Source organism: Micropterus dolomieu, linkage group LG22, assembly GCF_021292245.1.
Source record: "Micropterus dolomieu isolate WLL.071019.BEF.003 ecotype Adirondacks linkage group LG22, ASM2129224v1, whole genome shotgun sequence".
Classification (NCBI taxonomy): domain Eukaryota; kingdom Metazoa; phylum Chordata; class Actinopteri; order Centrarchiformes; family Centrarchidae; genus Micropterus; species Micropterus dolomieu.
In genome coordinates, this window is record NC_060171.1 from 897,995 (window position 1) to 909,010 (window position 11,016).

General features: G+C 44.3%; 1 protein-coding gene across 2 annotated transcripts in view; it reads right to left on the reverse strand.

Annotated features, from left to right (window-relative positions):
- Positions 1–11,016, reverse strand: part of spg11 (SPG11 vesicle trafficking associated, spatacsin) — a 47,700-nt gene that overhangs the window by 19,672 nt on the left and 17,012 nt on the right. For both annotated transcript variants that reach the window (XM_046036197.1, XM_046036196.1), the window contains exons 10-22: positions 9,656–9,831; positions 9,372–9,548; positions 8,736–8,807; positions 8,067–8,194; positions 7,277–7,458; positions 6,991–7,186; positions 4,438–4,641; positions 4,232–4,338; positions 3,568–3,713; positions 2,099–2,263; positions 1,813–1,879; positions 1,092–1,254; positions 770–978 (exon numbers count right to left, since the gene is read on the reverse strand). In XM_046036197.1, the coding sequence (XP_045892153.1) occupies positions 770–978; positions 1,092–1,254; positions 1,813–1,879; positions 2,099–2,263; positions 3,568–3,713; positions 4,232–4,338; positions 4,438–4,641; positions 6,991–7,186; positions 7,277–7,458; positions 8,067–8,194; positions 8,736–8,807; positions 9,372–9,548; positions 9,656–9,831 (1,992 nt within the window). The remainder of the gene's footprint in view (positions 1–769; positions 979–1,091; positions 1,255–1,812; positions 1,880–2,098; positions 2,264–3,567; positions 3,714–4,231; positions 4,339–4,437; positions 4,642–6,990; positions 7,187–7,276; positions 7,459–8,066; positions 8,195–8,735; positions 8,808–9,371; positions 9,549–9,655; positions 9,832–11,016) is intronic.

Consider the following 11,016-nt stretch of genomic DNA (forward strand, 5'->3'; position numbering starts at 1 on the left):
GTGTGTTTACCCAGTGTGTGTAGATGCTGTGTGTGTGTGTGTGTGTGTTTACCCAGTGTGTGTAGATGCTGTGTCGGGGCGGTGTGTGTGTGTGTGTGTGTGTGTTTACCCAGTGTGTGTAGATGCTGTGTGTGTGTGTGTGTGTGTGTGTGTTTGTGTGTGTGTGTGTGTTTACCCAGTGTGTGTAGATGCTGTGTGTGTGTGTGTGTGTGTTTACCCAGTGTGTGTAGATGCTGTGTCGGGGCGGTGTGTGTGTGTGTGTGTGTGTGTTTACCCAGTGTGTGTAGATGCTGTGTGTGTGTGTGTGTGTGTGTGTGTTTGTGTGTGTGTGTGTGTTTACCCAGTGTGTGTAGATGCTGTGTGTGTGTGTGTGTGTGTTTACCCAGTGTGTGTAGATGCTGTGTCGGGGCGGTGTGTGTGTGTGTGTGTGTGTGTTTACCCAGTGTGTGTAGATGCTGTGTGTGTGTGTGTGTGTGTGTGTGTTTGTGTGTGTGTGTGTGTTTACCCAGTGTGTGTAGATGCTGTGTGTGTGTGTGTGTGTGTTTACCCAGTGTGTGTAGATGCTGTGTCGGGGCGGTGTGTGTGTGTGTGTGTGTGTGTTTACCCAGTGTGTGTAGATGCTGTGTGTGTGTGTGTGTGTGTGTGTGTTTGTGTGTGTGTGTGTGTTTACCCAGTGTGTGTAGATGCTGTGTGTGTGTGTGTGTGTGTTTACCCAGTGTGTGTAGATGCTGTGTCGGGGCGGTGTGTGTGTGTGTGTGTGTGTGTTTACCCAGTGTGTGTAGATGCTGTGTCGGGGCGGTGTGTGTGTCCCGTGTGTTCCAGTGCTGCAGGATGGTGTTCACGGCTCGGATGTCGACCCTCAGCTTCAGGCTGCAGGCTCCCAGCAGCTCACAGAAACAAACGCACGCTGACGCCACAGACGGCACATTAAAGCACTTCATGGCCAACCTGTACACCTGCTGCCAGGTGTTCTGCAGCCTGAAACACGCACACAAGTTGGAATAATGTTTCGTCTTCTTTCCTGTTGCCTTACTCGTTTCACTAGATCTGACCAGACTTTCCTGAGCTGCATTTGAGGGCGTCATACTCACAGCAACGCGACGTCACTGCAGCCGCTCAGATGCTGAACAAGGAGGGTGGCGTAAGCAAAGGATGGTCGGCCGTGACGCAGGTAGTACAGGAAGTCCAGGTTCTCCACCAGAGCGAACCTGTTGACCAGGTGAGGGCTGGAGAAATGAGGAAACTCCGACGCTTCTGTGGAGGACAATCCCAAAGATTAACGCACTTTTACGCAGCCTGAACACCACGGGCCCTCAGCTTTGTAAAGAAAGCCGACTAAGCATCACATGCTACCGCTCCAAAAATAATAAAACAAGATCATAATCTGGATCCGCATCTGATAAAGGGTTAAATACATTAACAGGACTGAGTCTGCACTTCAGCATGCTAACATGATGATGTTACCGGGTGTAATATTTAACATGTTCACTGTCTTAGTTTAGTGTGTTAGCGTGCTGCCGTTTGCTTATTAGCAATAAACTCTACAGTACAGCTGCAAAGTACAGCTGGCACTTTTGGGAATGTCATTAGTTCAGCAGGTATTTGGTCATAAACCAGAGTGGCCTGATGGTGGCGTTAAATCCATCCTGAGGGAAATTCTAATGCCTGAACCAAAAAGATTTAATGGCAATCGTTTCACTCAAAACCACAAATATCACACTCTAAGGACACTGCTGGCATGGCTAAAAATGTCTGGACAGTTTCAGGGGTCACGACACTGCAGCGCCCTTAAAGCTGGTTTTCAGAGCTCACCGGTGGAGTTGAGGGTGTTTGCCGTCTGCCAGCCAAACAGCCTGGAGGGGTCCAGAGGATGGAGCGACTGGAAAACACAACAACTCAATGATGTGCTTTCAACTTTACAGAAACAAGCACACAACCTACCGCAACAAGCAGTGAGTTCGTTTCACCAGAAGACTGTTCTACTTAACAAAAACCAGAGTGTTTGTTAACAGAGAGGGGAGCAGCAGGATGAACAGGGCACTAATGGGCTCCTGTAGGTTTAACAGTTTTTAACAGAGGCTGACAGGTGTGAGTGTACCTGCAGGAGGTGGTAGACCGAGATGTCAGAAGACGAGTTGGTTCCTCGGGGCCCAGCGGGGAACAGGGCGGCCCTCAGTTTAGGGTGTGGTGCCAGCGCCATCTTCAAGAGCTGGGGGTCGACAGTCCTCTCTGACCTGCCTGACCTTTCACCCTGGACCACCACCTGCACACAGGAAGCACATATAGGACTGTTCCAGACCCAACCAGGTGGATCAGCTTTCACATCACATCCCAGAAGACACCGATGTTAAGAGGGATTAAATCTCCTTGATTTCCTCGCCATCTTTTTTATTTCTACCTATTTGTCTCCATTATTCGTGAGTAATGAGGAGAGCACAGTGAAAGCAGCGTATTTTCCAAAGGAAATTGGTAAGCAGTGTCTGTAAAGAGTGGGAGAGTCTTCATGGTGAAGCTGATCGTGCATCCAGCACTTCTTTGCAAAAACTCAGTAGGTAACAATTACAGTAAAGTTCTTGCACAATAGAAAGTCTGACACGTGTGTAGGATTCAAAAACTGTGGCAAAACCAAAGGGGTTGGGTCGGGATCTAGTGACTTAGGCACATATGATCGACAACATTTTCATACCCGAACCACTCAGAAGCCATTTAATTACTCTGCTGTGAGTCTTCTTCACCCATCTGCACTTCACTGTAAATGTACACCAATCAGCCATAACATTACGACCAGCTGCTGGTCATAATGAAGATCTTCCATTTGACGCCAAAACAGCCCTGACTCTGTCTGATTTATCTCACCCACTGACAGGTGACATGGTAACAAGATAATCCGTGTTAATCACGTCACCCGTCAGTGGCCATGACAGCTGATCGGTGAACGTGAACAGCACATTACTGGGAGCACATTTCAATTCCTGCCCACTGAAGCAGGACAGAGGGTCAGTCAGGAGGCAGAGTTTGTGGTGTCTCTGCAAGAACAGCTTCTTCCTTCATTTTTGTCTCAAGCTGACTCTTACTGAGATGCCGTCTTAGCTAAGAAAATATTCTGAAACTGAATGGTGGAACAGTCCCTGCACTTGGTTTCTGCCTGTTGTATTATTATTGTATTACATTGTTATTGGCTTTCATTCAGTCTACAACATTCAGGCGGCGTTAGCTCAGCCCGGGGGGACTTGGCTTGGGAGCCAGAGGGTTGCCGATTCCAGCGTGGACCGCTGCCGAAGGTGGCCCTGAGCAAGGCCCTGAACCCCTAACTACAACGGCCCACTGCTCCTAATAGGGTTAAACTAAATGCAAAGGACAAATTTCACATGCTGTGTATAATTACATTTGGACTGAATAAAAATGAACTGAAATGAGTTGTGTTTAAGGCTCTGTATCCCAACAATCACCGATTTAAAAGCTATTTTTGCAGAGGTAGAAACACGCATGGATATCTGACATGAATGTTTGCTGTGCTTGTTGAGTCACAGCTCCTGGTTCCCAGGTGGGATTAGATTGAATGTTTACCTGGTCGATTCCTCCGGGGGCGAACATGATGGCGGCCAGAGCCAGCAGACTGTGTCCCTCTAACAGCAGACTGCTGAGAGACGCCTGGCTGCCGGGTAACAGCACCTGAGCACTGGTCAAACTGGCCTGGAAGACCAGTGCTGGATCTGGAACAGGCAGACAGACATATACCGTTTACATGGCTGGGCTTATTATAAGCCTGCGACAGCCACAGATACCAGATTTATTTTCTCCCCCCCCCAGAGCATTAGATTTATTGATTGCTTCCAAAATAACACAAGAAAATCTTACATTTTATATTTGTCTTTGATATGATCCATAAAATAAAATAAATGAAGAGGAAGGAAGCTGCAATTAATCTGTCAATACTTTTTTCAAATTCTAATTTCTTTAAATTGTTGCTTACTTGCTTAAACATCATTATCAAATGTTGGAAATGAATGAAAACTGTCCAGGGTGACGTATTTAAATGTTTTGTTTTGGCCAAAACAACAGTCCAAAGATATTCAGTTTAGAAGGTTACAAGAGAGTAAAGCGGCAAAACCTCATATCTGAGAAGCTGGAACCATTTTTGGCATTTGTGCTTCATAAATTATTAAATTTGTTTAATAAATGTTGGTCATTATAAGGAAACACCATATCCATCATCGTAGCAGCCCGGTACCTGACAGATCTCTGGTGATCTCCTGGATCTTCACCAGCATCTCAAACCAGGGCTGGCTCTCAGACAGGCTCTGATTGGTCAACAGGGGACAGTTTCTTGGAGTCAACCTGTGGAGGAGGGACACAGAGTTCATTGGCAGCTATTCTCCCAGTAAGCTGTAAAACTGAAATCCAATAAAAAGCACATGCCGTCTTGTCAACACACACCTGTAGTGCTCCAGGTAGGAGTAGAGCAGGTACTGGAGGCTGTGGTCCAGGCAGAAGGTGATGAAGAGGCTGTGGAGGTCCAGGCCCAGAGGGGAGCGGTACTGAGGGACAGGAGGCGATGAAGCCATCACCCCTCCACCCTGAGCCAGCCTCCACAGCAGCTGCTCCAGGTCTGCCAGCTCCTCCGGGATGAACAGGCCTCTCCTGCAGGAAAAGACACAGACATGAAGCCAGCAAGAAGTGTGCACGCCAGGAAACGGATAACTCAAAGAAGTCAACTTCAAAACCCTGCATGAGGATTCAAACTGATCTGTGATGCTTTATATTTAGGGCCCGAGCATGAAACACGCGAGGTCCCTGTTGGAACTGAAGGATTTATTCTCCCTTCCTTCTGCAGAGTTACCTCAATTTTAGGGGCCATGCTCGAAAACTCGCCAAACTTTGCACACACGGCGGGGGGGTGAAAAATTTCCTATTTTATGGTTCTTGCGTATTTGTGTGTCAAAATGGCTCGCTAGCGCCCCCTACAGAGCAGCCCCCGGCCAAAGTTTCACCTACGTGTACAAAATTTCTGTGGTACGTGTATCATATCCAGATGTACAAAAAAGCCTCTTGGAGCAAAGCCTGAAACCCAACAGGAAGTCGTCCATTTTCTGCTTGCAGCTTTAATTTGCTGTCATTTCTGTGTTGACAGGATTTGCTACCAACACAACCACAATAATTGTCTGGTGTGTATTTAGTGTATAACAAAATATTTGCTTCTTCTGCCCTTCTGGGGGCTTTTGTAGCAGAAAGAAGAAAGAACAAATCTGTCCATTGCAGTGAATATAAATATCTACATCTGAAGCTGTGTCAGTTCTGCTTAATCTGTGTTCAAACATCAAATAGCACAAATGAACTAGCATCATCTGAGAGTAAAAATGTAATTACAAGCAGTTGATCCATGGAGAGTGATATGCACATTGCTAAATCTAAAACACTTAAAAATAAAAATATGTGAACTGCAGCCTGATTTCAAAACTTCAAATGAACTCTAACTGCAACATTAAACAAATATGGATAATCTAAGACAACTTATATAACATCCTTTCTTTTTAGCAGGGCATTCATACAGACCAGTGGCTGTGCACAGTTGAGACTGCATATTTTGTGTGTATCTGGAGTATTAAAAATGATATATGTGTATAATCTTCTAGGCACACTTGCACATATTTTTTGAAGGAACTGGGCATCTTCTGAATTGTGAATAGACGTAAACATTATGTGTCTCTCATGTGCTGCAGTAGGTTTCTCAGGCTGACCACTGCGACTACAATCCTCAGCACTGCCTGTTTCTTTGTGCTTTTTGAAAGCATATCCCGCATGGCATATATTTAAAGCAATATCCCTTCAAAATACATGTGTACCTCGAAGAATTGATTCTCTGTTGAAGGCAAAGGGTGGTTAGATTTTTCATCTGTGCATTCACTTTGTATTTTGTTAAATGATAAATTCTTACTTCACAGCATTATTCCTACACCTGCCTAAAACTTTTGCACAGTATTGTATCTAGGAGTGGGAATCACAGGGTAGCTCACAATATAATACACGGCTCACGATAACGATAATATCACGATACAGCAATTCTGCGATAATCGATGTGTCGCTCGACAATCCTAAAGTGATACATCCCGATATCTGTCTAACTATTAATACAAAACACCCGTGAAAAAAAATTACTATTTATTTGCTGCAAATCCAAACTGTTAGAAAAGAACACAATTCTTCTCAGTCTGTAAATAAAACTACAGAGCAACTATGAAAAATTATTATCAAAACATTTGTTTATAAAATGCACATAAAACGCAAATTCACTGAATATTTTACTGCAAATACAAATGGCTGTGCACCACCTGAGTCTAATCTGTCCATCACATTATATTAATAAAACTGTTCAGTGACGCAGCGTCGTGCTGCCCTTTCTCTTCCTACTGGTAGCTCTATTTTCAGGCCACTGGGAATGTTGGGTTTGAGTTTTGACCCTTTGGGGCTGCTGTAGCTGGAGTGGCAGATCAAGACGGTGAAGTTAGCAGCTCTTTTTTTATTTCACACAGAGCTCTGGAAACATGTACTTTAAGTATCTGACACGTCACTGAGGATGTTCAGCTTGTGAAGCAAGATGTGTAGTTTATGTTAAGATTGTATTTTCACGATTGCGATGCTAATGTCCATTAGCACGTTGATGGAGATTCCCATTATGTGTTAGCATTGAGCTAAAGCACCAAAGCGCTATTTTTTATTAATATTATGTATCGATATGATGGGCTGGAGTATCGATACAGTATCATGGAAAAATGTCGACTAAGGATTATGCACAACATAAACGGCACAACGTGACATTACTCAAGAAGATTACTATGTTGTTAATGTAGAGATGATGCTCTGTCATCCTGATATATTACCCAACCAAATGGATAAAAGCAAAATAAGTGGATAGAATATATATAAAATTATGTGGCATGTGTGTCGGTATGCAATGTACAACTATCAGAGAGGTGAAAATGGCTGCTGTACCTGGCCAGCAGGTCCAGTATGTTCTCCCTCATGGAGGTGCTGCACACTGTGTTGTTGTTCACCAGCTCTGGGGTTAACTCAGGCCACTGGGAGGCATCAGAGGTGTCCCTGTTCCGGATCCAGTCGACCACCCGGCGCTGGTCATGCAGGGCAGTCAGGTAACGCCACAACACCGCAGAGTCACAGGAACTCAACTCTAACAAAAACAAAAACGCAGAGGAGGGAATGGAATCTTCCAAACAAGCAGAATTAAAGGAGACGGTCAGGAACCAGTGTGTGGGTCTACCTGTGTGCTGGAGTCTGGACAGGAGGACGGCAGACTGGCAGCTCTGGTCCCAGTTCCTCACCCAGTCCAGTCGGAGGTTCCTCCAGAGCCCCCCCCCCTCCTCCTCAGACCTCTTCTGTCCCACCAGCTCCTCCAGAACCCCCTCACCACCACCAGTCTCCCTGCGGACCATCTGGACGACCCTGTCAAGGGGGAGCAAGGAGAAATGAGCCGGGTAAGAACAGAAAAAGAGGAGAAATCTGGAATTCACTCAAAAGGAGGGCGCTCAGAAGAGGAAGGGGAGGTGGAAAAGAGATGAAAAAGGATTCAGAGGGGTTGAAGAGGAGTAAGACTGTGGAGAGAGGGGTGGTTTTCTAAGGAGGTGCAAAGAAGATTGAGATGAGGAACACAAAAGATTCAGAGACGATGGTTTGATAGGACAATGTCTTGACACTGTTCATGCGCGCCTTTTGTTGTTGATCTTACCAGATCTGCAATTTTATTGTATCCTAAAAGACCCAATATAATCCAACCAGCAAGTCTCAGACTCAAAACTCTTCACTCAACAGTTTGATTTTCTTTGTCCAGTAAGCTGCATTTTAGTTCGGTACCAGTTAGCTGCTACTACAAACAAGCTTTACAGTTACTATCCTCAAGCTTTTCGTTTTTCACACTGCTTACGGTCTGTATTTATTCAGCAATAGTCATGCAATGTATGTTGAGCTAGTTTCCTGACATAAATGTTGAAAATATAAATACAGATATAACGCAGAATTTATTTAACTCTGAGACAAACATGCAGTATCTTTACCCCTGTGATGTGGTGTTTGAAGGGCAGCGGGATGCAGGCAGGGATCCCAACCTCTCCATCTCCTTTATGAACACCACGCTCTGCATCTCCTCCGCTGGAAAACAACTCCGCCTCAACAGCTCCTCCACCTGTAAAGATGCACATAGAGAAGACATCAAAAACATACGGCTGCTGACGCTGAGCCCAAAGTCAAGACCAGAGTTTATCGAGATCGAGACAAGACCAAGACTTTTAGGGGCCGAGACCAAGTCGAGACCAAGACCAGTTCCCCACGAGAACGAGATCAGAGGTGCTTCTCAGAATGAACTGAAAGACCCACATTCCCATTAAAACACCCACATACAAACACTTGGAGCTGAAATCAATGTAAGCATCACCGTTGCTGGGAAGGTCGTTAACGGTAACAACACATTTATAATTAGGGTTATTGGTTGCATTTGAAGCAATGCGTCTTACATCCAATCAAAGTTTGGATGTTAACAAATAAATCAGACAATACAAAAGCGATTTATTGATGTTCCCAAAGTTACGGTCTTGACTGGTTTTGAAATAAAATCCAGAGTCCTCAATGTCCGAGACCGAGACAAGACCATCAAAAAGAATTCCGCAACACTAGCTGTCAGGTAGAAAGGAGACTGTCGTTGTATTTAGTGTTCACACCAGACTCACCACAAACTCCCTGAGCTCTTTGTCGTCGGTGTAGAGGCAGATACTGTGCAGCTGCTTCTTCACACTGAAACCCTGAAAACACAAAATAACGGCACTAAACTGTCAATTTGACTTTAAAAAAAGAAATTCAGCTTTGTGTTTTTAGCTGACAGCTAACGTTAGCGTCACATCCTGCCTACTGTTTGCTGAAGGGACTTTTGGGAAAATACTTATTTCCCTTATTTTCTAAAAGTGTGTTGAGGAGATCAATACAAGTCTCAGATCTGTGAGTTAAAGGCAGAGCTGGATGTTAAAGTAGTTACTGGACTTTACTCCCCCAAAGAATGTCTGTTTATGATAGATCAACAAATGAGATACGTGTTAATCACTGAGCTTTGTTGTTATGTGTATTTTTGAACTTTGGAAAAAGCCAGGCTAGCAGTTTCCCCCTGCTTCCAGTCTTTATGCTAAGCTAGGCTAACCACGTCCTGACTCCAGGTCTGGACACAGACATAACATCTCACGCTCATGTTAACTGTTACTGGTTTTTAAGATACTGACATTTGGCATGTGACTTTGAAAATGTTAGCATACCAACGTTAGCATGTTAACATGTAACATAAAGCAAATATAAATTAACGAGCGAGGTCTTCTCACCATGTTAATGAGGAGCGTGTTGGCGGTCTGCAGGTCTCGCCGCTGCAGGCAGGAGAAAACCTGACGCAGACCCTCCATCCTCAAGGAGGCCAGACGCTGTTCCGGCCGGCTCCGCCTCCTCAGGACAGCCTGAGCTCTGGGGATCTGATTGGTCAGGACGGACTGACGGACCACTTCCTGCAACACACGCACATACAGAGTAAAACAAGAAGGGGCACTCTCACACAGATGAAAACTCTTTTCGCTACCTAACTGTGCAACCAAACTTTGTAAAGAAACGTCACCTCTGTCGGCAGCTGCTCCCACTCGTCTCTCTGAGCCGCCTCCTCACCAGAATCAGCAGAATTGGTGCTGGAGGTGTCGCCCCCTGCAGGCCAGGGGTATCTCTTCATGTAGCTCCTCAGTTCGGTGACGTACCGATCAAGAACATCCACGCAGATCCGCACGCCTGAGTCCTCGTCTGCAGACACAACAGACCAGCTTTAACTCTACTAACAGGTGGTTTAAACAGGGTTTCTGCAGGTTTCACCTGGTCAAATTTAAGACTGTTTAAGACCTTTTTAAGACCACTATGAATGAAATTTAAGATGTAAATCGCGACATCAAAAAAAGAAACGTACAAAGGAAATGCAGTCACAAAACTACCTGCAGAGTAAATAAATGTATTCAAATTTAGGTTTGTGTGATGTCTACAAAAATGTCAACAATGAAACATCAGGATGGACAATGACATTGATAAGCTACATAATTAACATGCTGGCATGCTGCATCCCAAAAGCTAAACTTGCTAAATAAGTCTACTGGGTTTGAATTCTAACCATCAGAGCTGGGAAAAGTAAATTAGTTAGTTTTGATGCTCAGCACCAAGCTGTTTTGAGCCTCACTACCTGATAATGGCAGGAAAACACTGTTAATATGACCTCAAGAATTATTACAGACAGGACTGTTCATGTTTGCCTTTTGTGTCTTAATTTACTGCTTTATTCATTTGTAGAAATTAAGAAATAGGCAGCATGCCAACCACCTACCTTCTGTATTATTATAAGCATTTCATTTGAAAATCCAAATCCAAAAGAACATTGACATTTGAACATTGACACAAGAGTGACATTTCAGTAGCGACATTAAGCAGGCTTCAAATACAGTGGGTACGGAAAGTATTCAGACCCCTTTAAATTTTTCACTCTTTGTTTCATTGCAGCCATTTTCCAAAAATCAAAAAAGTTCATTTTATTTCTCAGTAATGTACACTCAGCACCCCATCTTGACAGAAAAAAACAGAAATGTAGAAATTTTTGCAAATTTATTAAAAAAGAAAAACTGAAATATCACATGGTCATAAGTATTCAGACCCTTTGCCGTGACACTCATATTTAACTCAGGTGCTGTCTATTTCTTCTGATCATCCTTGAGATGGTTCTACACCTTCATTTGAGTCCAGCTGTGTTTGATTATACTGATTGGACTTGATTAGGAAAGCCACACACCTGTCTATATAAGACCTTACAGCTCACAGTGCATGTCAGAGCAAATGAGAATCATGAGGTCAAAGGAACTGCCTGAAGAGCTCAGAGACAGAATCGTGGCAAGGCACAGATCTGGCCAAGGTTACAAAAAAATTTCTGCTGCACTTAAGGTTCCTAAG